Consider the following 27,440-nt stretch of genomic DNA (forward strand, 5'->3'; position numbering starts at 1 on the left):
AACCTGTCAGTAAGTTGTGGTGAGATACTAAGCATGTACAGAAAAAGTAGTTCATGACAGCTCGTCATTGTAACGTTAGTCACAACACCGCTGAACGAACCCGCGTCCGCTGCCAGCTATAGCTTGCTCTCATCGACAGGTAAGACAATCTACCTGCTAGCCGACCAGCTATCCCATAGCCTCGAGATGTACAGCCGGTACGCTACTGCGAAATATAGGAATTTAATTTGGTCTCGCGTAATGGCCAACATTGGTCGCGGCAAACACGTAATAAAATAGGTTTTACGTTTTTGTCTCGAGTCAGCCCACATTTCGGCATGCACACAACACACCAACCACCACCGGTTAGAATCGAATTTGGTCTACTTCATGTTCTCCTGTTATTCTCATTTGACCGAAGTACCCAACTGCACTTAATTGTGTACACTTCCCACGCGTCCCAAGATTTCTTCAACAGAACACACGATGTACGTCTGCCCGCAGGCTAAGCGGTACAACACTGCCAGAGGTTTCGGGTGCAGTCACACCGGGGGTCTGCTCACCATCAAACGACCGACTGAACACCTGTTACGTTATCACTGAGTGAGGCGTTTGTGTGCAGTACGGGCTGCCAAGAGCTGTCTTTGCAATGGCTAAAGTAACGTAACCTGAGCTAACAAGGAAGGTAAATGGAAAGGCTGAAAATGCGTGTCACCTGTCCGCGTGCACGTGGCAATGCAGGCCACTTTAGGGTTGCCCGACATCATACAGAGTTGACAACTCTTCACACTCAGTCCACTTGAACTCGGTGGCGTGAGCGCATTCAAAAGTCTGGACCCAAGCAAAGTCCAGGGATGATCTTTTTTTATTGTAATTTAACCTCAGACTTAATTGTTGTTTGTATGCATTTTGCCACATGTAATATTAGTTATTTAAAATCAACATTTTGAGCAACTATTTAGGTGTAAATAAAAACGTGTGTCCTGTCTAAGGCCAGCTGATGATGCTGTTAACGTAAATGATTAGATACAGGAGAGCATCTGAAAGCCCATACACACCTACTGTACACTCAAGCAACCCTATTTCCTGCTTCCTGGTGAATTGTTATGCACCAATTCATGGTGAACATGTATTTTCATTTGCTAGTCTGCTGTGCAGTGTTAGAATAAAGTCATATTTCTGTGTAAGAGACACAGAACATGGCTTGGGACTCTGGTCTCTGAATGAAACAAAAGTTTAAAGAAACAGTTCTGGTCAGGCTTAAATCTCACCATAATGTGGCTTATTGTCTACACAAATGTCCCAAACAAAGCAAAGATGTCTATAAGCGAAGGGGACGCAGAGACAGTGTCCCTGAGCTACCGCTCAGAGGAAACCACTGCAAAGCAACCTATTCTATTACACCTTTATTCTGGAAATGGAAGTTTTTTTCCCCTGAAATCTCAGATTATTTTCTTTCTAACAGTGGGCCAAACATTCCATTGTGGTTGACAGATTGCAACCATTGCTACTGAGGTCGCATGCTGCCCCTTACTTTACCAGAGGCATTGTTACGTTCCGTCTATTAGTCACGTTCCAAATATGGCTGAACAATGAATCGAAATTGTATCAAAATATCAATATGGCCTGCTGCAGTTTGTATGTTGTCTGTGTTTCAAAACACCATGCTAAATGAAATATTGTTGTCCTGGCCGACACATCATGTTCTACTGAATTACTGACTGAAAAGATCTTTGTTTGGTTCAGATCACAGCAAAAGAAATAAACATTTTAATGTTTATTAATGATAATGACAATAATGATGAATAATAAATAGTTATTTTCTCGAATATCACAAATGCAACATCAGTCAAAATAGACATTTAGATATAAATAAAATTTCAGAGATGTTTTAGAATAAATGTATTTATCCAAAGTGCTCTTTAATTATTTTTTCCCAGTAAACCTCAAACACATCGAACTGTGACCCCAGAACTCTGGTAGCTAAATACTGAACTGTGGATTTTGCATTCTGTTTAAATCCTAAATTACACCTTCATGATTGTGTCCCACCTTGACTCCAGCCAACCACTGCTTACACGTCAGAGTGAGGTGGTTGTGTCTATCCAAACTGGCACCAAAGGCAAAGACGCTTAATGATAAACGCAACAAAAGCATGCTGCAGGGGATAAATGAGGGAATCATTGGTTCCTAAAGAAGATACACCCATCACACATGTAATGGGAATGCTTGACAGTTACTCACATTAATGACACTGGAAAGTTAAGTTTTATGCTTTGAAACTGAATTTTAGAAGCTGGAATACCTTTTTAAATCTCAAACACTCAAACTTGTCCCCTTTTAAAGCAAAATGCGCCGTTTGGAATCCGAAATAGGACACAAACGTGATTCATGAGAGTGAGGGGGGTTTAAATCTTTGTCGCATTTGTCACTCCTGATGCATACCTGTTGCATGCCTCAGTGTTTCCCCTACCATCATATTAGTCCACCTGTTAGGTTGGGTCAACCTTTACTGGGTTTTGGTGACTACAAATTACAAATGATTCCAAATTAATCTAAATTGTAACTGGTTGTTCTCTTATAAGTCAGAGAGCTCATCAAAGAATCAAAATGCCACATGATACGTATGATAGTATGTGGACAGATAATACAAATAGAAGTACAGAAAAGGAGCCCCTGGTTCCTGAAGTGTTTCTCCATTCTGTGTTCCCATTTCATTTTTTTTTTTTTTAAATGAACACAGAAAGTCAGGACTCTGCGGGATAATGTAACGCTCATAGCAGTTTGAATTATGTACACTTTCTTTCTGTTTGTCTTTGTCATTTTGGCGAATGGCTCTAAATACTACAATACCCAAGAGCCTCTGCCCCTGTTGCTATGGAGAAGAAACTAGTCAAGAGGCACAACTCGGAGCAGTAGCAAATTCCAAACGCTTCCTTGTTGACATTGTCATAATTTCTGAATTCGTCCAAAAGTGAATCGATTTCAGCTGCAAATTGTAAAATCCATTTTCTCAAAACTGTAAGCATCTGTTTCCAGCTGTTTGTTAGTAAAAGGTTGTAGTTGAGAGATTTCCTGACTCGCTTCATGTGCTGGCGAATAATTCAGTTGAATGGAAAAGGGCAATTTTGTAAAAGACATCATAATGGGATGTAATGTGCTACGGTCTTAATTTCACTGTCCGTATAACTGTCTGCCTGTCCTGTTAGGTCATCAATATGGCCTCATGGATTATTCAGATGACTGTGATGGTGCTGTCTGTCTTCACCAGCAGCAGCCAGGGGAAGAGGGACAAGGAGATCTACTGCTCTGGTAAGTCACCGGTGCTCTAACTGTATGATGATACTGGTCATAATGTGACCAGTCGGTTTCAGAGTTATTTAACAGACATTCAATCTGTCAGGTTTGACATTTGAAACTGCTATGCTATTTGACCCGGTAACACTAAGGTCCATTCCCTCTATTAACACCATTGAAGGTGTTGGTTTTGAGTTTGTTGATACATATCTGGGCTGAACAAAAACATTACCTGCAACCACTGTTGTGCCTACTCATTTTCAGCATCATTTTAAAAGAAAAAAATTAGTTGCTGCGATCTTTTTTTTTTTATGTATTTGAAGGTAAAACTGTAAGCAGCCGTACCTTAATGTCTGTAATATGCTCAGTATACACACTAGCACAGGGGTGGCCAACCAGTCAGAGACCAAGAGCCACATTTTTTACTGTGTTACCGCAAAGAGCCACATCATACACATGGGCACACATGAACATCACCCTATCCCTTCCTCACACACACACATACCTTTGCTCAGCCAGATTTATTGTAAATGTCACACACCAATATGATAATGACAGAAATTGACTCCTAAGACCACAGGCCAGTCATTTTCAACAATGAACATTGTGTGCACTGTCTCACACAGACAAACTCTCAGTTCAACTAAGTCCACAAACAAAAATATAATAATTTACAATAGTGTTTTTCTTTTACTATGCATGTTACTTAGTGGGACTTCTGGCATTCATTGCCTTGAACAATCCTCTTCAAATCTGGCTTGTATTCCGTTGTTGCCACTCGAAGCAATTCTTTCACATGGGTGTCAGTCAGAACAGATCGATGCTTTGATTTCACGTGTTTCAGGGTAGAAAACACAGACTCGCAGACGTATGTTGACCCAAACATTGACAGTATCTTAAGCGCAGCCCGTTTGACATTGGGGTATTTTTTCATTGGCACACTTTTCCAGAACTCAATGGTCCCGTCCCTTAAAGCAGGTTTGAGTTGGTCCTCCTCACAAAGATCGATCATCTCCAACTCAGCCGCAGCCTCATCTGTGACTAGCGGGGCTTTCAAACAGTCCGTCTCGGCGTTAAATGGGTCGACGAGGAACGTAATCTGTGGCCGCACATGCGCGTTTGACGAAAATACCGTATTTAACTCAAGCGAAGGGAACACGAACATTAAAAAAACACAAATACAAACTTCGATATGAACGTAAGAGCCGCATGAAACCGGGCAAAGAGCCGCATGCGGCTCGGGAGCCGCGGGTTGGCCACCCCTGCACTAGCACAACGTTAAACCAGGAAGTACACTACCGTTGAAAAGTTTGGGGTCACTTAGAAATGTCCTTATTTCTCAAAGAAAAGCACTGTTTCTTTCAATGAAGATAACATTAAATTAATCAGAAATACACTCTATACATTGTTAATGTGGTTAATGACTATTCTAGGTGGAAACGGCTGGTTTTAATGAAATATCTACATAGGAGTATAGAGGCCCATTTCCAGCAACTATCACTCCAGTGTTCTAATGGCCTTAGAAGACTAATTGATGATTAGAAAACGCTTGTGCAAATATGTTAGCACAGCTGAAAACAGTTATGCTGGTGAGAGAAGCTATAAAACTGGCCTTCCTTTGAGCTAGTTGAGTATCTGGAGCATCACATTTGTGGGTTCGATTATACTCTCAACATGGCCAGAAAAAGAGAACTTTCATGTGAAACTCGCCAGTCTATTCTTGTTCTTAGAAATGAAGCTATTCCATGCGAGAAATTGCGAAGAAACTGAAAATTGACACGAAATTGTCTGGGTGACCCCAAACTTTTGAACGGTAGTGTAGCTGTGGAAGATCTACAGTTTACTGTGTAACATCAGACAATATTTGCACACCACAGTTATATAGTATCAGTGTATATGTTGGTCAACAAACAACAGTAATTAGTGGTGCAACATGCCCAAAAACAATGTGTCCATTCAGCATTCTGTCCTCCAGAGAGCACCGATAACACTGCTCAATGTCGTGGTCACAGTCCTTCTGGTAACCATATCTGAGAGATACTTTTCAAAAATGCTTATGATGTGTATTTATCTTATATAATGCATTTTGGCCTGTATATTATTATTGGGTCATGTATTTAACTCAAATATTGATTTTGGTCTTGGCCTTAAAAATCCCCAAATCAGTTTGGTTCACCAATCACTTTCATCCCAAGTAAACATGATGAAGCTTCAGATGATTGTCTGAACGTCTGTGCCCAATAAGAATAATTAATCAAAATTCAAAATTAAAATCCAGACGATAAAAAGACAGATGTTTGTGTTCAATACTAATCGTGCTTTCATTGCCTTCAGCTGGTATTTTGTATATTATATATTATATTTAGTGCTGGGCAACGATTAATCGCATTGTTATGCGCAAAGTTTAATAATGAATTCAAAAGTAGTGTATTGCACACTTATATTTTTAAAGTACTGCTATATGAACAAAAGTGCAGTAACATTTGGTTTGCAAACACTTTAAACAAATATGGTGCTTTTTAACAGCAGTATTCACTTTACACTAGCAGTTATATTTCTTGCACTATCTGTGCTCAGTGTGCTGACTTTATGTGAAACGTTCCACTGCTGAGCAACATGAATAAAATGTTTCAGCACGTTTCATCAAAATGTCTGTCTTCTGTCTTCATGACAGTCAGAGCATGTGAATGCAGCTCTACTGTTCATCACTATAATGCTGTAACTCCGAGGTGATGATGGTTACCCAGCATGTCCAGTAGTCTCCAGTGAGAGCAACAGCTGATGCACGTTGTAACGCCGTCGCTTTTGTCGTCCTCTCCTTTAATACAACTCGTGTATTCTTCTTGTGACGGTGCGTCTTGAGGCTCATACGTGCCGTCATTCGTTGCGATCCTAAGAACGTTCCTCAGACCGACATCTTCCACAACACTAATCAGCTGCAGTGTGTAGCTATCCACTTAGCTGTGGCATTTGTTAGCTTGTCTTGCTTTTGTTTATCTATATTTCTCCCACACGCTGCAGCCAACGTAGTCTGCCAAAGACTTCCTCCACCGCTGCGTTAACGCGCGATAAAACAATTGTCGGCGTTAATTAATGCGTTAACGCGTTAACTTGCCCAGCACTAATTATATTGTATAAAATATTATCAGAAACTCAGTGTCATCTGAAGTATGAGTCTATTGGACAGACACCTGTTGCAGCTCATCAGACGAGTTAGTCAGTTTAGTTTAATCGTGACACGTAGCACTCTTTATTTACCAGGAATGACCTTTTAAATAACTTGTACGTTTACTGTCTCAACTGATGTTCACTATGAGCTACAGCTTGTCTTGTTGCCATCACTGAGGTTTACCTGTGTTTCCCAGCATGCAAAGCAATTGTGGATGAACTGAACTACTCAATCAGTCAGGTGGACCCAAAGAAAACCATCAACGTCGGCGGCTTTAGACTCAACCCTGATGGAACCATGAAAGACAAAAAGGTACAGCACACTGATGTGAAGACACTCCAGCTCTTAGTTTAATGTAGTGATTGAAGTGAATGCTGGTTCACACTTAGCTAGCTTTTGTTCACAGCAGGTCAGTGGCATGTCAACAGGCGCTAATACAGGATCCCTAAAGACAAAACACATACAGAGTGGAAATATTGACATACAGAAAATACATGACTACAAAATTTGCAGAAAGAGAGAGTGACATCATTGTGTACAGATCAGCTGTTTAGTATATAGTACCATCTATTTAGTCATATATCATTAGTTATTCAATACGATTTTTTTTCTATGATCACATGGCTCGTTGGATTATGCATTAGATAATCTAACTCCAGTTTAAAACATTGTGTAAAGGGGCACTACACCAGTTTCACATTTCAATTTACTTACAGAGGAGTACTATTGTAAAAAGTGTGATGTCTTCTGTGGCTCTGGAGGATCTTTGTCTAGTCTGACAAACTATGATGTCATAGGGATGTTGTTTGGGTTATCTCAGCTCAAGATGTTTGAGACTTTAGGTGTGTGGTTTAACATGCAGGGAAGTTCTAATGAATTATGCCATCTAGTTGCATTATGCGTATTGTCTATTTCAGTATTGAACATTGTAGTTTTTTTTTGTTCCCACTTTTTTAAGCTTATATGCATTAGGGCTGCACAATGAATACAAATTGTATTGAAATGGCAGTATGGCCTACTCTACGGAAGCCCTAAACGGTCATGATTCAAACATTTGTAATGCCGTTGTCTCAGGAAGCAAAGTGTTCCTCTTATTACTTAAAATATTTGCATCCAATCAGCTGACAGTAACTGCCATCTGACGGCCCAGATAGAGATGACAATGACGGACTTTGTGAAGTTAGCTGAAGGATACACGGTACATGCAAAATACATATATGGAAATAAGATTAAATAGATTACATTCACAAGCGGTGTTAAATGATTCCTGACAAGAAGATCAAGATGGCGCCGCGGATGGCAGCCTCGGTACTGCGCTCTCTCGTACTTTTTCTGTTTGTTTGTCTTGTTTCCAGCTCTCCCTCTCTGATCACATTCAGTAGAGAGGAACTCTTAAACATCCGTCTAGCCACTGGTCAAACCCTTTCGCCGCATTTCTTCAAACCAGAAAGTTTTTCGGAGATTGTAGCTGTGGGGGAGGGGGGGGGCAGCGGCTCTACTCGGAAATGATCGGAGACGGCGACGAGGGAAGCGAGCAGGAGCGCTTGTTAACCTGCGCCAACTGGGACTCAGAACTGCGCTCCCGTTAATTCACCTGGCGAATGCCCGCTCTCTGTCCAACAAGATGGATGAGCTGCTGCTGCTCAACAAACTAAAAAAGGACTTTAGCAGATCCGCCACCCTGTGCTTCACTGAAACCTGGCTCGGTGAGCACATCCCAGACAGCGCACTACATCTGCCGGGCTTCCAACTTCTCAGAGCGGACCGCGTAACGGCGCTGTCGGGAAAAACGAGGGGAGTCGGAATCTGCTTCTACATTAACGAAGGTTGGTGTACAGATGTCACAGTGTCAAAGGAATCATGCAGCCCTCACTTGGAAACACTTTTCATAGACTGCAAACCTTTTTATTCACCGCGGGAGTTTTCCTCGTTCATTCTGGTCGGTGTTCACATCCGACCTCAGGCCTGTGTGAGTGAGGCGCTCCAACACCTGGCTGAGCAGATCACCAACATGGAGCACAAACACCCAGACTCCCTGCTCATTGTTCTTGGGGACTTTAACAGAGCAAACTCGGCAAAGAACCTTCTGCACATGCAACAACAATAAACCCTGGTTCACTGAAAAACTCAGGCAGCTTCGTCGGGCCAAGGAGGAGGCCTACAGAAGTGGAGACAGGATCCTGTACAACCAGGCCAGAAACACATTGACGAGGGAGATCAAGGTAGCAAAGAGGAGCTACACTGAAAAGCTGGAGAAAAAGTTTTCAGCCAACGACCCCTCGTCAGTTTGGAGAGGCCTGGAAGGACTGAGGCCAATCACCAACTGGCTGACGACCTGAATGTTTTCTATTGCAGGTTTGATAAGCCTACCCTCACACCCCCCACCTGCCCCATCATAAAACAACCACCTACACCCCCTGCCTCCTTCTCACCTCTCCCAACCGATCCCCCACCGGCACTGAGGATCTGCGAAGAGGATGTGAGTCGGCTCTTCCACAGACAGAAGATCAGAAATGCACCAAGCCCAGACGGTGTGTCACCCTCCTGCCTGAAAGTCTGTGCTGACCAGCTGGCCGCCATCTTCACACAGATCTTCAACCGATCACTGGAGCTGTGTGAAGTCCCCCCATGGTTCAAACGCCCCACGATCATCCCGGTTCCCAAGAAATCCTCCATCACAGGATTAAATGACTACAGGCCCGTCACCCTGACATCTGTGGTCATGAAATCCTTTGAGAAACTGGTGTTGACCCATCTGAAGAACATCACAGGGCCCCTGCTGGACCCCCTGCATGCAGTTTGCCTACCATGCAAACAGGTCGGTGGTAGATGCAGTCAGTATGGGACTGCACTACATTCTGCAACACCTCGACTGCCCAGGGACATATGCAAGGGTTCTGTTTGTGGACTTCAGCTCTGCGTTCAACACCATCATCCCAGCAATACTCCAACCCAAACTCTCCCAGCTCACTGGGCCAGCCTCCACCTGTCAGTGGATCACAAACTTCCTGACAGACAGGACGCAGCAGGTGAGGCTGGGAAAAATCTCATCCAGTACCCGGACTATCAGCACTGGCGCCCCCCAGGGAGGTGTGCTCTCCCCACTGCTCTTCTCCCTCTACACCAACGACTGCACCTCAGAGGACCCGTCTGTTAAACTCCTGAAGTTCGTAGATGACACAACGGTCATCGGCTTCATCAGGGATGGTGATGAGTCTGCGTACAGACGGGAGGTTGAACAGCTGGTCCTCTGGTGTGGTCAGAACAACCTGGAGCTAAACAGGCTCAAAACTGTGGAGATGACAGTGGACTTCCGGATGAGCCCCCCAACACTGCCCCCCCTCACCATACTCAACAACACTGTGTCTGCTGTGGAGACCTTCAGGTTCCTGGGATCTACAAACTCCCAAGACCTGAAGTGGGCTCCCAACATCAACACCATCAGGAAAAAGGCCCAGCAGAGGTTGTACTTCCTGCGCCAGCTCAGGAAGTTCAACCTGCCTCAGGAGCTGCTGATCCTGTTTTACTCAGCCATCATCCAGTCTGTTCTCTGTTCCTCCATCACTGTGTGGTTTGGATCGGCCACCGGACAGGAACAGACTACAACGGACTGTCAGGTCTGCAGAGAGGATCATTGGTCCCAGCCTGCCCTCCATCCTGGACTTGTACACCTCCAGAGTCAGGAAGCGGGCTGGAAAGATCACTGCAGACCCTTCGCACCCTGGACACAAGCTGTTCAACTCCTCCCCTCTGGTAGGTGCTACAGAGCTCTGTACACCAAAACCACCAGACACAAGAACAGCTTCTTTCCACTGGCCGTCACTCTCATAAACAATAAATAAGTAATATTGCACTACTACCTCTGTTTGCACTATTGTATTATTTATTTATATATATATATATATATATATATATACACAGTTTTTTTTGGATATATTTATACTTATATTGTATATAGCTGTTAAATGTTTATAACTACATCTGTTCTACTTTTTTGCTGCCCTTTTTTATTGTTATATATTTGTCCTTGTTTATTGTAAAATAGTGTATGTACATTGAGAGCGGAGTGGAAACCGGAGACAAATTCCATGTATGCGTATGCATACATGGCCAATAAAGCTGATTCTGATTCTGAAGACATCTCTGACTATACACAGTCACAAAATATAGCATCAATTTATCAATACTACTACTGCATTTTCACAGACAGCACGCACAATATTGCGAAATGTTTGAAAATACCATTTCATATTATATATTGTAGCCTACAGTGATGTCTCGGCCTACACATCATATTCTACATACTCAGAAAATATTTCAATATATTTTTCAATGAAAAAGAGAATAATGATGAAAATATATCATTCTAATATTGCAAATCATGTAGCAATTGCAATATCAGTCCAAATAATTGCAATTAGTTACTTTTTTTTCTAATCCTTCAGACTATGCATCCAGGTTATTGTTCGTGGTCTAATGAGGTCACATCCCACTGGAACCTGCACATCCTCTATTGCCCAGGGACCAGGCTATCATGAGGGGCACAGCTCTGCCATTGATTTCCTGGGCTTTAATCACTGATGGCTGCCCTGAATGGTGTGTGTAAGAAATACAACAGGGCTGGATGAGGTTCCACTAGGCTGACTATTAGCCACCCTTCTGGTATGAGAACCTTGTTCATAAATCGTTTACCTTGACCTGTCTTACCAAAGAAAAGAATGTAGGCTATTGGGCCTGATTCACAATCGGCGCATATGCACAAATCCTGGATTTATCAATATTTTCTTACCTGACTTTGTTCTTACTCTACGAACAAATGTAGAACTGCCTCAGACCGTGCATACACACAGATGAGGAAGATCCAGCCAGCTGTCGTAATGTAAACAAACACTTTTTGAATAGATGCATCTAATATTAGAACCTATTCATTTGAAAGAGATTTAATAGACAGTAATGTTTAAAAACTTAATTTACTAATGCATTGACCAAATGTATTAAATAATAATGGAATTTCGATAAATGTCGACTTTTGGTCTTCACAAGACTTTGGAGTTATGGAAGTGTTTGGATCACACCAATTGGAAACAACACAGCCACCACTGAACTGCATTTCTACAAATAGTAGTAGTATTAATATTATTACTGTAGCCTGATCTTTATCTGACACTGTGCAGAAATACAGAATTAACAGAATAACTATATATGCAAAAAAAACAACGTTATGAATAAAGCTTCAAAATATCCGGGGCAGCCGTCATACAATTATGAAATTAATTACATCTTACTTAAAGTCCTTGCTGGCATATCCACTTATTAGTGTTTGTCCAATAATTGCGTTGAGTCTCTCGTCTTGGGCTGACCAATCAGACGGTCCTTGTCCTCCTCCTCCACCTGTTTCTTTCTTTCCGTCTGGTCTGTTCTTCTTTTTTTCACATGACCTTATATCAAACCATTTCTTTTTTTAACCTGAGCCACAGTCCGTATCTCAGGGGACACAACATTCACCACCTCGCAGCCCAAGCTTCCTTTTTCTTTAGCATCATCACTCCCTTGGAAACATTTTGTAAAAATGTGCCTTTTGTGTCTTCCATCTCGGACACTATTGTCTCACTTTTTTCAGTAGTTGTTTTTCAGTTTAAGGACTGTGCTTCTCTCTTTTACAACAACTTCACCGCTTTCTTCATGATAAACCTCTGAGCAAACGTAATTCTTTATATAGAGAAGGGGCGGTAGAGGGCGTGGTAGTAAACATTCTACTGTTTTGTTGCTGTAACTAAAAAAGCAGTTTGAGCACATTTTAAGATAAAATACAATAGATGTGAATTTTGTTGATCCCACATCATGGAAATTCAATTGTTATAGCAGCTCAGTAGTCTTAAGAAGAAAAGTGATTGAGTGATTAATAAAAATGAGGTTGGATAAAAAACTACAAATAAAATAGCATAGCAAAGTACATATATACACCTTTCACTTATTGCACTAAATTATTGCACAAGAAAATAGTTGTGTAGCATTGTACTGTATAAAATATATATTTGAATATTAATACATATTATTGCCCAATATATATATATATATATATATATATATATAATTTGCATAGCATAGGCTGTTGGGTTGGTGGTAGTGGCAGACAGCTGTGATTAAATTGTGTTAAAAAGCCTGACTGCCGTTTGAATGAAGGACCTGTGGTCGCGCTCCTTCTTGTACTGTGGGTAACGTGGTCTGTTACTGAAGAAGCTGCTTAAGGCCCCTACAATCTCGTGCAGTGGGTGAGAGGTTTTGTCCATGATGAACTTCAGCTTGGCTAACAGCCTTCTCTCACCCACCTCCTCTATGGAATCAAGAGGGCAGCCCAAGATGGAGCAAGCCCTAAAAAACTGGTTTTTGAGTCTCTTTCTGTCCCGCTCCCTGCTTCCACCTCCCAGGAAGAACACTGCATAGAGGATGCATCATAAAATGTTCTTAAGTGTCCCACACACTCCAAAAAAATCTCAGTCTCCTCAGCAAATGAGGATGACTTTGGCCCTTTTTTTACAGAACACCTGTGCTCTGAAATTGTAGCATTGAGTTGCATTTGAAACCTTAGTGGAGCTGAAAATACAACTGAAACATCTAGCGGGTAATAAAATACATATTATATTCCATTAACACTGTGTTACAACACTAGACTAGTGTGGACCTGTAGAAACACTGGGCCAGTGTTTGTTTGAACTGATGTAGCATTTGTCTAACACTAAGAAACGTCATGAATCAATGAGTTGACTCCCCCTGACTATAACTTGCAGAGGGCAATGGTCATGTGGTAGCAAACACTATATCTTACTTTGGGTTGCGTAAATGGCACCAACAAAAAGCCAGGACTCCATTTTTTGACAAAAATGTTTTGACTCTATCACAAAAGTATCTGACACACCACGAACAGCAGCCCTGATGGAACTATTGTTAATCTCAATAATGGATCATTTTGGATGTCATCCAAATCCAAGTTTCCTTCGTGGTGCTATTGATGCTGCTATCTGTGTCATTCTTGGCTTCTCATTAAGCAGTTGTCTTTAGGTCTATTGTCTTTTTTTTTTCTTTGAATAGGTTATTATAACTCTGCTCAGCTTTGCTGTTGAAAACAGTTTGGGTTGTTGTCATGCTGTAGTCACCACGCCAGGATAGTGTGGTTCCACCAGAGAAGAGCTCCTCCTCTGTCCTTAGCTGACACTAACCTCCACCTGTTGCATTGTTTGGTCAATGAAATGTTACTGAGCCACAGAAGAAGCCAAACCTTGATCCCATGCCCTCCCGGCTCCCTCCTTTTCAGAAGCTTTTGACCTAGTGTGAATCGGAGAGGGAGGGATGTCACAGCTTAGATGCCATCAGTGAGGAGGATTTGCAGGTTTTAAGTCTCTGCTCTTTGGCCTCCTCACAGTAGGACTTCCTGGGGGCATGGGGCTGCTCTGTGGCACAAAAGTTAAACCTGCCTGCTGCAACAATGACACATTTAAGGCCTCCAAAGACATTGAACTTAGTTGGAGCGGTGAGCTGATCTCATGGTGTCCGGTGTGAAGTCATGCATTGAGAATGAGAGGATGCACAATGTCAAGCTGACACAGTGACACATAATATCATGGCCCAGAAATGTGACTGAGTGAGGTGACATGCAGTTTACTGATTTTGGTTTTTAATCCATGGAGGTTTTGGCTCTCTGCTGGGTGCTTAAAGGAATGGTTCAACAGAGTAAGCAAGAGAGGGGGAGAGAGAGACATTGTAACTGTTCAGCTACCAACATGCCCCATGTCTTGTTAACAACAATGACATGCATTAAATATTCCGTTATTTTGCCCTGATTCTGAAAAGGACAATATTCCTACTGAATGAATATCCCATTAATATTCCTAAATGCAGCTGTGCATACTGCAATTGACGTAAAACGCCCCCACGTGCACGTCCTACAGCAACAACCTGAACGATTACATTGTCCTGTTGCTCCTGTGGTGTTCCCTCATTGTCACTGTTCTTCAAGTTTCGCAAAATAAAGATAAAGAAGCCTTACAAACTGTTTGGCTTGTTGGTTTCTGTACACCACACAGAGCTGACCATTAACAGGCTGCAGTAAAAAAAACAATTGAGACGCTTATTCCGAATGTGCTGTAGACATGTCCAAAGAATGCTCCTTGATAATATCAACATGTCTTATGGGGAAATTATATATTCAGATGAGTCTTAATTTGGAATATCCAACAGGAATACGCTGATTACATGACCTGCATCAAATTCAGAATACTCTCATAATCAGAATAATACTGTGATATCAGTGTGCATGCAGACGTAGTCATTGTTACTGAGGGAACAGTGTGGTCCTCTGTATAACTTCCAAAGTAAAAATAATCCACCTGCCAACACTAAAGCTCGATAGTTAACGCATAGCTTGTGTGTTTGATGTGTACACAAACAGAAATGTATGGTTAAAGGGGGAGGAACTACTTGACGAGCGACAGGGTATCCATCTACCCAGTACACTGTAGAGTGCTATGGTTGGGTAGCCAAATACAGGTAAGTACAGGGTTTGGTGCACAAAGTCACTGTTGTTGTCCCAGCAAAAAACACAGCAACTGTTGTTGTTTTTTTATTCCTGTTTGTGAGCAGATTAAAGACGTGAGCTTTCGCGATCTCGTTAGGTGTATTTTTGGACTGTTCCTTAAGATCGCGATGACCAGCAACAAGGACGATCACTGGATCATGTCCACTGAGAAATAGTTCCACCACTTATCTCCTCCTAAAACTACCATTATTATTATTTTCTTTTTGACAGAGCCAAGCTCACAGTTTACCCCTTCTTTAGTTCCTCATGCCAAGCTAAGCTAACCACTTCCTGACTCTGGATGGATATTGATCTTGTCATTGACAATGACTCGCGGAAAAGAAAACAGCCTCTTTCTAAAAAATATGCCCTATCACTTCTAAGCACTGTGCCTGGCGCCACCTGCTCTCCATCCTCTTCCACAGTCAGAAGTTAACCAGCTCTAGGCTATGAATTAATGCTATGCTAAGGATGCATATCATTTACAGTCAGAATTGCCAGCTAATTACAAATGGCTTCACTATTTATCTCTTGCCGTAATGTGTGATATTATTATCATCAAAACCATTATCGTGAACTTTCTTATTCACTAATCCATGCTTTAAATGGCATATTGGTCAAAATGACATTTCAGCTTCTCTTTCTACTCACCGCTTTAATGACTATCATTATTATTATTAATTTATGGGTCTTCATTGGTCCATAACACCAGGACAATGAAATTGAAAGGCCCCTGTCCACAGTGGTGCAATAATGGCTCCCTATCCAATGGGAATTGAATGGAGGATAGCATCCCTGAGAAGCCTATTCTCTGGCCCAACCGGTCTCTCCGCCCCCCACAGCACCACCGCCCCCCAGCCCCATTCTTCAAACAACACTGTGACTGACAGCTCCCTTTCACAAGACTCCGACTGGCAAGGAAGGGGTTTAATTCCAAACCATTTTGTAGCATGGCATGATAAAGACTCAGACCTAAGCATGGGCTGAGATGGACCGACTTGGTTTTATTGTCGGGCAGGGGGAGTTGTCTTTTTTTTCTTCTTTTTTTTTTAATGGGGTTTGGATGAGATTGAGGATTCAGTTTGAGTTTACTTTCCAAACTCTGTTGTATCAAATTCATATATTTGATGAGAAAATGCACCTTTGAGGTGTAATGATGTCCTATCGTTGTCCTATGTAGTTTGATAATTGTATTATTTCAGACAGTAGGAAAATCTGCTTATTAAACAAAAAGAGGACACTTTCTACCTCACATTTACCTGACAGCCAAAGAACCAGCTGTCCTTTTGTAGAAATGATGCATTGTTCTAGATGAAATAAAGTAATTTCAGATTGGCTTCACTTTGGCCAACTGTAACATGTAAATGATACTCGCCTATTAATGCTAATAATAATTTATCAAAATGTATTATAATATAAATCTCTGAAAGACATTTTCCATTTGATTACTTTTAAATTTTCGTACTTAATATATACATTTTACTGATTGACACCAGAGTATTTTTACTTTTGAAAGTTTTTATTATTTTGAATGCAGAACCTTTACACGTGTACTTTAACGGGAGTCGACATTACTATAAAACCTGGAAGAGCCAGGCAACTATAATATACATTTTTTTTTTAAAAGGTACTTTGCTGTACTTTGTTTGTATATACAGTATATGTATATATTTGTAGTCTAATTTGAAAACTACCAAATCAAATGACTTTAACAATGTTATCTCTGTTATATCTTCCATTTGATCCGCCTAATCATTCAAATCTGGCACTTACTTAAGCAAATTTCCAAAACCTTAAAGTAAATTCAGAGGATGTAATCATACCTAATCATAATAAGTGGAAATGAATATTTGTATGTATTTGAGCTCTGTCCCCTGATGAATATACATCAGCAGTCAAAGTTGTTGCTGAACCAAACCACCAAAACACAAGAGAATAGAATCAACCCATGAAATATAGAAATGTAAGGAAACCATTGTGCTGTAGTTTTAGGTAGAACATTGTAAATTGTATTTTGGGAATATAAACTTAATAAATAGAAACAATAATATAAATAAAAGTAAGAAATGAATAATGGCCACTAAGCCATCTCCATGACAAATATGCAAACCATAAGATGTGTCGAAATCCCCAATAAAAGCCAGTAAGCAGACCTTCTTGTGTCCTGTGTTGGTCCAGCCACAGAAAATGAATCGCCAACAATTCTGATTTGGGCTTAATTGCAAGAGTAACTTCTGGCTGGTTCAGGACCCTCAAAAGCGGTAACTCACTGCTTCTCTTAGTTTTTATTGATAGGAAAGAAAATATCTGGCACTATACAAAACATTTTGTACATTCTTAGACCAAAATATTGGTTTATTGATCGAGAAAGTAGATCATGAAAACAATCAGCCCCACTTAAATCTGTCCCACAAATATGCTGGCCTAGACATGATCACTAATTTCACCCACTCAGTGGATGACATGTCACCACTGGTGTCAAAGTCATCACAAGCAGATTTTGATTGATAGGTGAACCTCATCGTCATTGGCCTGCGTGACCTACATCCCTCGGTGCTCGCCCTCCAACCTTTGGCCCTGTGCTGTAACGCATTCTGTTGACCAGCCAACTTCCTTCCTCCTCAGCACAACAGTGTTGTCAAGCTCAAGGGATCTCCCGCTGAATGAATCCAAAAGTTAAAGAGGTGGGGTGGACCTTAAAGACGGAGGGATTAGACTCATTTTTACTAGGAAGGAGCTATTTGTTGAGTGGAGGAAGAGGCAGGAAAACAGAGAATGCAAAGGAAGGAAAACAGATGGTGGAGAGGCCCTTTGTCACTTTGTGACATCTCGAAGAGTGTGTGTGTGTGTATGTGTAACATAATGTAATCAGTAGGCTTGGCCCGGAAAGAAACACAGTCATTTCAGAAAAGAGACAAAGGGTTCAGGGAATAATAAATCTGCACCGTTACAAAATCCAGTTCATCGGTAAGATGCCCTCCAACCCTTCCCTCTTCCTCTCTGTTCCATACCCCGACAACCCTCCCCCACACCCACCCTGACACCTTTTGACCAAAGAAGACAAGGAAGATTTCCTCCTTTGATCATTGGAGGATGGAGGGGGGGATGAATGGGCCAAAAGAAGCAGCAGAAGCAGAGTATAGGGGCTGAGAAAATGAGCTGTTTACCCTGCACTTGGCTTCTGTGGAGGCCTCCTGCTTCTCCCATCTCCTCCTCTGACCCCACCCCTCTCAGGGAACCACCCCCACCCATTGGCTTTTCTCAGCCCGCTTGGAGGTGTAAAGAGCACCCCCCTCATTCGCCCTTTTAACCGCCTGTCCTGGCCCCCTCATCCCCCCCGGGCGTCACCCCCTGTCACCCAATCTCCTTCCGGGGATGGTGGGAGCAGGGTGCTGCACCTGTGTTGACCCGTCTAGACACCGCCGCCTCGCTGTTTTGTCCTCCAAAGGGGGGAGAGGAAGAGGATGGTGGAGTTTGGACAGAGAGGTGGGGAGGGTGTGCACTCAGGTTAAAAGTCAGAGTTGGAGGGTGAGGTTTGTTAGCGAGGACGGAGAAAACCCAGCGGAAACAAGAGGTCACCCCGCTGACCCGCACAGAGCCCTGTGGTGTAACACAGCTGACACCGGGGCAACCCAACCTCCTGAGGACTGTCAGCATCACAGTGCTTCATAAAGACTTTTTATTTCCTCACCATTAGCCAACCGTTTGTGTTATTTGGTTGTCATGGCAGTGTCACATGTGCCATCGTAGATTTGGAAGTCTATTTTAAATATTTTAGGTTAGTTTTTTTTATTTGTTTTACCATATCTTCAGCTTGGTCTACTTGTGTTTACCCAAAATTCTGAGGAATTTGAGTTAGTATAGGAAACATTGGGGAAATGAGAGGAATGTCGTAGGACAAAAGATCCAGACCGGAACACAGGACGTCAGTCCACTCAGGCCATCAAACAGCTCAACGTCTGGTCTCCATGTTCTCTCTTTCTCTCTCTCTCTCGGTTGTGTGGCCAGGTACCGCTGGCTCGCTCAGAGACTCACCTCAGCGAGCTCCTTGATGCGGTGTGCAACAGCATGAGCGACTACGCCCTCCATGTGGACCCCGACACCCAGCACAAACGGTACATGAGGTTTGCTCCCAGGAGCAGCGGGGCCACCGGGGACTTCCCAGACTTTAACAATTTCCAGTTCGACGGACCTGAGGCATCCAACGCCCTGAAATTCGCAGTGAGTGCAAAAGTGTAGAATTAAAGTTTATTTGTGATGGAGCTGTGCAGTGGACTAGTTTAGGGACGTGTGTAGGTTGGAGGCTTTTGCAGAGCAGGACTGGGTTTCACCAGCTTAATTCTTCTCGGTTTGTGTCCTTCCTAAATTCTTAGTAACTACTTGCTACTTTCAACGAGTCGTTTACTAAATTTGGTTGCGGCATAAAGATTGAAAGGAATGTCTAAAGGACCCTGTGTGAATTGGATGCATATGTTGCACTCCAATCAAAAGTAATCCATTTTTGTAAACAGGAATTATTGCCAATAATAATTTAAACTTAAAATCAAAAGAGGAAAAAATATTCAAAGAAATATTGGAACGACACATACCAAAGAAATTAGAACTCAGAAAAATGAACACGTGTTTTTGAAACTTTCAAGTATCTGGAGTCTTTACTGTGTATAGTTTTAGTGCCCACTGGTTTCAGCATAGTCCACGGTTCACTCCTCACACTCAGCACAGTCATCCCAGTCTCCGATCCCACGCGTAGCCGTATATCCGCTTTTATTCTGTAATCTAAATGTGTCATGTTTGAGCTAGCCTGCTCTCTCTACAGAATGACTAGTGTGTGTGTGGCACAGCCTGTTTACTGATGTCTGTGACTACTGTGTTGTAACTCGGCTTTATCTGAACAGCTGCTAGCTTTGCAACATTATGCCGTGTTGCATCATGTGACTGGTGCATCGGTAGAGTTTTTTTTTTTTTTTTTTATGAATGGGACTTAAATGTGGATCCAGGTGCAATAGAACATACAGATGATTTCTGCCGTGTTCACATGATACGATAACTGCTCTCACATTCCGAATGACCTGAATACATCATGAGTTTTGTGCTGTTTCATTCAGACATTTATGGTCAAATGCAGTTAACACCAGAGAGCAGTTGTATTTATCTTGCATGTGACATGCTCAATGTAACGTTCTAGTGTAATACAGTCTTATGGCGAGGTCTCGCTTGAAAAAAACATCCCTCTTTAAATTCAAGCATGTCGTAAATCAAACAGATGTATGAAGTCGTGTTTGATCAGGACAGGGCAGTGGATTCGATAAAGGTTCCCCATGCAAGAACAAAGTGACGTAGAGAACCACCTCAAGGGCTTTAGTTAGTGTTTTAAACTCACTCCTTTTATCCTATTATTTAGTCTTACTGACTAAAGATGCATGTCCACATCATATTTGCTTGTACTATACATCTGTATAATCTGGTTATCGTAGACAGACCTGAAGCTGATTTTAAAAAGTCCTGAAGGATCTTGAGCCAGATTTAAAATGGGAGTTCCCGGTGCTTTGTTCAGGATTCAAGATGTATTAAGCTCCAACCTGATCTTGCTGCTCACCTCATTTATTACCCTGAACCTGACATTCACATCAAAAAAATACATTTACATATCGCCGGCTCAGGTTGCATCCAAATTCTTCCAGGACTAGCTGCCGAAATCAAAATCGAGTAAACTAGCATCGGGTTGTGAATAGAAGTGAATCTGAGGAGTTGTGTCTTTAGCGGTGTGGTCAAAATGGCTGAACAGTTTGGCAAAGCGGAGAGGAAACATGGCCTCCGCCCTGCAAAACAGCGTGACCACCATTGTGCGAAGAGACTCGGGTGTGTGTTGTGTATGCATGGCCGAGCCTCAGCCCTGTTTCCCCGGGCCAAGTCTTTCTTCTGCGCTTGTTTTTCCTCTCAGTGTGAAACCGTCGTGGAGGAGCTGGAGGATGATATCATCTCTCTGTTCAGCCAGGACGTAGAGCATGTGCACCAGGAGTTATGCAACACTGTCTCAGGTACCAAGCCCCCTTATAGTGCACACATTCTCTACCAGATAGCTTTGACACCACACAAGGGACATCTAAATCACTCCTCACATCAGGTGGAATCTGTTTTATTAGAATAAAGCCAGAGAAATACACGGATCTGGTAATATTCATAACATTGATAGAAATAGCTCACGTGCTTTGTTTCTGCATTTCAATATGTTCATAGCTGAATGTATTTCTCTTTGCTTGGAAATACGAAGATGATTTGTAAAATGTCCTCGTCTGTGGTTATATTGACTTATTTTCCCTGTTGGGTTTTGGCTTCCACAGCCTTATGTAACCACAGAGATGAGAGAGACGCCATTTTGTTAGAATGTGACTCAGCTGAAAAGCCACAAGACAGAATTATACTGTTTCACACAAACGGAGCACAATAAATCGTCCTGGTAAACTCCTTTTACAATGCAACATAATACAGCCTTTTAATCTATCTATTTATTAATGTCATTTAACCTCAACACGACTGCTCATATTGTTGTCTCTTGTCTTTGATTTCAGACTACTGTAAAGACAGCCGGCACACAAACGAGGAGTTATAGCGGTCGAGATTTTCAGTGGTGGAAGGCGGGACCAGTTTTGTAATAGAGATCATAAAAAAAGAGGCTTTAACAAAATCAGTTTTTCACGAATAATTGTCAATCTTTTTTAAATAAATAAAAGAATGAAATTTTGAGAAACCATTTTGTTCATGTTGTTTTTTTTTTTGTCTGCGGCTTGAAGTCGCTGCTCGCTGGAGTCAGACCAGCGTGTTGTGTTGTCCGCTGCTGCCTCTTATTGGTTTTCTGGTTTTCTGTCTTAACTGCAATCACACCTACAATCCGGCACACTAATGAAGATGGGTGTGTTTCTGCTATGTTTGCATGCTTTCAGTCAGTGTGACTCCGGCGCTTTGAGCTGCAGGAGAAATAGAGATTGGAGAAGGCGTTCCACACGGTGCTGCAACAATTAAACCCTCTTCTGGTTCCAGCTTCTCCAAATGTTTTGTGTCACAGTGGGACATCTGTGACACATGATAAATCAAGAAATTGAAATACATTTTTTTGAAATGATTATTTCAGTTAGTTTATTTCACATTCATTTGTGTTATTATTATTAATAATAACATTGTTATTACAAATATAGTGGTATAATCCTTGCTGGCGCAAAGCCACATCATGATTTTTGTTTTGAAAATGATTTGACCTTTTGTTGCTCTTTAAATGATTAAGATGGGGAGCGTACAGCTTTAGTCTGAACGACAAGCTGCAGCTGTATGTGAACAGTCAAGTGTCTTCTCATACAAACTAGCAGGTCTACAGACTGCAGCTAACGGAAGGATCCATTGTTTGATTGGGCCAGATGTAGCAGCAGCTGCTTGATGATTGGCCTAGCACCCTGTGCATTGATATGCTAAAAGGTGCGCGTCCGCAGGGGGAGCGTGTTCAGTGACAGAGACCGGGTCACACTGAAGCTCCTCTCAATATATTCAAACGTTACTCAAACCCGACTTTCAATTAACCTCTCAAATTGTACCACTAAATTGTAGGAATGTAACACCTTAAAACAGTGTTTATGCAACCTTTACATGGACAGACTTTTTTTTTTTTTTAAATCCCGGTTTTCTAAAAAAGTCCCGGTTTTCCACCGGCACTTAAACGCAGCATGTGTTTGTGGGTCTGTGTGAAGCTGGGGACCGAGGAAAGAGCCTCAAAACTCCACACGCAAATGAAACCTGATCCGTGTGCACACAGCTAAAACAAAAGAATGTCACATGTTTTTAGCCTCCTGTATACGCAGGAAGCTTTTCAAAGGTCAACTAAGTCAGATCTGTGACACTGAAGTAAAAAATCTTAATGTGAAATCTTAATATTTATTTATGTGTGCATTTGTAAAACTGATTCATTTGTGTTCAAATTGCTGGGTATTCGTGTGTGGATTGAAACATTCATGAATACCCAAAATTACAAACAAATACACAAGTGCACATTTGTAAATCTTATTATTCTTTTTAAGATACTTGTGCCTCTGAATCGGTTTTGGCAATCAATCACACATTCATACAATGTGGTAAAGCCCGAAAATAGCAAGAATCGTGCATGTACATCAACTTCAAGCGCTACATTTAGATACAATAAGAGAAAGAGTTTTTTTTATTTAATGGGCCATGGTGCAGCTCTGTCCTCCATATGTGAAGGCCAGTGGGCGTGACCAAATCAACGCTCATATGAGGTCACATATACAGCGGTGATCTCTATACACAGTGGTGCTATGGTGCTTTGCTGTGAGGCAACCTTGGTGCTTCCTAGCATGTCGTGTAGCACTGGTACGTAGCACAGGGTCAGTCAGATTAGAGGTGGGATCTTTATGACGGTAAAATATAGCGTTGCATCGAGGCCGAACTTAATGCAATATGAACAACACAGTATTACAGACGTTATAGAGAAACGTGGCTTCTCACATAATTCCACTTGGCCCTAAATTTGGCAAAAGATTGGGTGCAACGCTCAGTCACAAGAAGCACAGCGCTGACTGGTGGTATTCTATAGTTTTGCTATCGTGTGTGTGTGTCTTCCTCCTCTGTGCCATAGAGCTGCATTATAAACACACACACACACCGTCCTGCTGCCACAAACGCTCACTAGAGCACCAAATGTGGATTAATCCGTCGCTGAAAGTAGTCCCCAACAAATGCACTATTTCCTGCTGTTTGAGAAAATGACTGCATATTTGTTACCCTGTTACCCTCTTACATAATTACACTAACAATGTTCTATTTGATAATGCAAAATGGAGGAAATGTGTGAGTTATGCTGAACAGATCACCATGACACCAAACCATCTGAGGAGTGGTGTGAAAAATATTTGAGCTTTATGTTCGGTGGATTGCATTTTAAATTATTTCCAATAAGAAGAGAGCGTCTGTGACCGCCTGAAGAAAAAGCGCCGCCTCAAGCATCTTTTTCTCAAAGCGCTCAGACTTTTTTTGTTGCCGCCGCTTCAAGTTGAAAATCTCTGAACTTTTCAGCTTTTTAGCTCTACTAGCAAGATTCATCATTAGCGTTCCACAGCTTGGTGGAGGCACACGGGTTACGTCTGTGGATCATATAGCAAAGCGGATCACAGGACCGATAACAGTAGTCAGTGATGGGACCCACCAACAATCAATGTCTGATCACAAAACTGACTAAGAATGTCTGTCCAGACAAACAACACATTTCAAACTATTTATTTATTGGTTTATTTGATAAGGGACAGTGCACATTAATAAAAACATTGCTGTAAATGCACCAGAGTTAGCCAAGAGGCTATTTTTCATCCGTAGTCCCGAGAGGCAGATGTTACAAAGTAAACCGAAAAACAGAATATAAGATTAAATTTACAAGGTTCTACGATATTGACCCTTTAGAAAGTGTGCACAAACAATGAAAGAAGTGAGAATATTAATACAAGTAGTATCATCATTCAGGAGACTCTTGAGCTACATTGTCAACAAGACATGCAACACAGAGGCTCACAAATCCAACACACACAAAGCAAACAATCAATCATTCTATATATATATATTCCCTAAACCTACAACAATTCTACATATCACATGAACGCTGTATCCCCTACAGTAGATCTACCTCCAGCAATTCCCCCCATAACTAAAGAAATTACGTTTACAGTCCATTTACATCCAACTCACTCCAGAATGATGTTGACGTCCTCCAACAAAGACGACCCAGCAGCACCCAAAAGACCTTTCTCCACTCCCGTCTCAGTCACTGATCAGAACACACGGTTCTTCCTCCACTTAGTTAAACAGAAGTTAGTTTGTCAAGACGGCTGCCAACAAGAAAAAGATGCGACCTTTTCCTGAAGCACTCACGAGCTCGGCCTGCTTCCTGCAGTCGCTCGCTGTCTCGCTCAGCCCGCTCCCGTCCTCTTCTTGTGTTGATAACCGTGCACTAAGCTCAGCCTCCGTCTCCCTTCATTTACATTAACAAACTGAAAGTAAACCAAAATACGGTCATCATTCATTTGCAGTTTCAACAAAAAACATCTCTTCTCTCACTCCTCAAACAGACAGTGTTTGCTATAAAACACTACCAGCAAAGGGCTCACCAGCTTGAACGTTTTGATGCTACAATAAGCGTTCATTTCTAGATAATAATGCTGGAAACATTTACAAACACACACTCTCACCAGTGATGTTAAACCATTTACCATTGTAAGCCGAGAGTGTGCAAGTTCTGCGTCTTACATAGTGCTGCACCTGCTTATTTTGTTAGTTGACACGACAGACATCCAGCATGAACGGGTCTACCTTCACGTTTCCACCTCTCTGTCTGTCCGTTGATCCTACCAGCCAAGGACACATGCGAGATCATGGCGTAGCTGCACAACAAGGGTTACCAGCAGCCCTTGCACCCGTTAAATGCTCATTTTCCCCACAGCCCATTAATTGACGATTGAGCTTGAGATTCAGGTGTTGGGGTGTTCACACCCAGCTGACGTTCATGTTCCTCGCCTCCTCTGATGTTCTGTGTCTCTGCAGCGCGGCTGGGCACAGGAGGTCTTCCTGCATCCAGTGGCGTGACAGCAAAGTTGTCGGGAGTCCAAGAAGAACCACAGAGTGCAACCTCAACTTTGGCAGCTGTCCAAGCACAATGCCATTTAAAGACATCCTTGTTTTCTTTGCTGGTGTTGCAAACTAGTGACATTTCCAACAGCGAAAAGTAACATCCCAAACTTTTGAGTGCAGATAACGCTGTTTACGAAGATGTTGACATAGCTAGCTGCTGCAGGGAGGATATGGCCGGCGGGGATCCTCCAGAAGGCACAGCTGCCCAGAGCACACACACCAACCGGTGGAGCCTTTGCTCACATTTTCCTCTGATGGCAACAGAAGCAGAATCCTTTTTGCTGTAATGAATGTCAATGTGGGCAGTTTGTGTTGGATACTGTTGCCGACGACAAACCAGAGAGAGCCAGCCGTGAGTGCGTTCAGGCTGGTCACATCCAGCGTTCATAGCTGTACCTACAAAAAATAATGGAAAGACTAACCAAGACCTGTTTGGTGAGTTTTATTTTGTGGTGTGTTTTACGATGAGTTAACAAGGCAGCTAAGCCGGCCTTAGCTCGGTGTAAGGGACAAACTTGAATTCAGAAGGTGTGCTATTATATATATATAGGAGTAAGCTTTTTTTTTTCCTTCATTGACATTTTCTGATTTTATTTTGTTGAGTTAACAGACTCGCAGCTCACGCAGAATGCGTCCTGGTACATCTCGGCACAACAGCACTGCGGAATTAGTTTCTTCAGTGGACTACATTTCCCATCAGCACTGATTGGACATCCATATGAAAGGTAGCAGGTTTTCACTATTAGGAAGAGATCGAGGTTATGGTGGAAGGCAATCGTTGATCTGTGATGGGACATGAACTTCCGTCTCCTGCATGAAAGTGGACAAACTCGTCCACACACCTCCACACACCTCATGCAGGACACACCAATGTCCTGCATGGACACTGAACATTCACCTGGGACATAAATAATGAGGTATGCAAATGCTCAATACAGGTGTCATTCCTTACTGGGCTGTCAGCTGATAAGGGTTTTCTGCCTCCAAAAAGAAGCTCTGTTTCTGAGAAATACTTGAATAATGACCTAATCCTCTTCTGAATATTGATTATTGAGCAGAGCACTCTTTTTTTCTTTACGCCTGTGTGTCATGACCGAGAGATGTATCATTACAGCCGATGATGTCACAGCTAGGTCTCTCCGTTACTTTAGGACATGTACTTAGTGTTTGGAGAGGATTATGACGGAGGTATGACTACTTGAGAATTCCTCAACTGTTGTTTTTCTGATACTCAACATTCACTTGTTAAATAGAGAAACCTGGAGACAAAGTGTGATTTTGTGTTCTTGTCCTTTTGCTCTTATATCATAAAGTTTGGTCACTGAGCTGTGGCATTAACTTGTATTCTAACAAGATTAAAATATATTTGTCCTGGAGATTAGCATAGTTAAGTCTCCCCTTTTTTTGGCTTTTGGGGCGGCTGCAGCAGGCTTTGATCAGTGTTGCGCGGCGTGGCCCAGGCTTGGCCCGGCCATCCGAGGCCCGGGTGTGAAATTGGTCTGATGTCATCCCCCATTCTCCTCCTCCACCAGCTTTTAGCTGCCGTAATTATATTTCCGCCACAAAGCCCTCGTCCCCTTCATTCCATATTCCAAGTTTGACTAGGAAGCATTTAGAGAACTATGGCTAAATTACTCAGTGGGGGGAAGGGGGACTGGACGGGCCGTCTTTTGTCTGACGGAGACACGGGGGACATCAATACTTTGTGATATGTACTTTTCTTTTCTCTGCTCGTCTGCCCTTTGC

The 27,440-nt window shown here is 42.2% G+C and overlaps 1 protein-coding gene across 1 annotated transcript; it reads left to right on the forward strand.

The window, feature by feature from the left end:
- On the forward strand, positions 1 to 21,742 carry cnpy1 (canopy FGF signaling regulator 1). The gene is made up of 6 exons (XM_079173861.1): positions 1 to 139; positions 3,189 to 3,291; positions 6,642 to 6,757; positions 19,026 to 19,238; positions 20,959 to 21,055; positions 21,587 to 21,742. The coding sequence occupies exons 2-6, from the start codon at positions 3,198 to 3,200 to the stop codon at positions 21,625 to 21,627; spliced, it is 561 nt and encodes a 186-aa protein (XP_079029987.1). The 5' UTR covers positions 1 to 139; positions 3,189 to 3,197; the 3' UTR covers positions 21,628 to 21,742.
- Positions 21,743 to 27,440: the final 5,698 nt, after the last annotated feature.

Source organism: Pholis gunnellus, assembly GCF_910591455.1.
Source record: "Pholis gunnellus genome assembly, chromosome: 14".
Lineage (NCBI taxonomy): Eukaryota > Metazoa > Chordata > Actinopteri > Perciformes > Pholidae > Pholis > Pholis gunnellus.

Coding starts and splice junctions, on each gene's coding strand:
- cnpy1 (XM_079173861.1), top strand. CDS start 3,198: ATGGCCTCATGGATTATTCAGATGACTGTGATGGTGCTGTCTGTCTTC. Junction 3,292..6,641: donor CAAGGAGATCTACTGCTCTG/GTAAGTCACCGG, acceptor TGTGTTTCCCAG/CATGCAAAGCAATTGTGGAT. Junction 19,239..20,958: donor CCAACGCCCTGAAATTCGCA/GTGAGTGCAAAA, acceptor TTTTCCTCTCAG/TGTGAAACCGTCGTGGAGGA.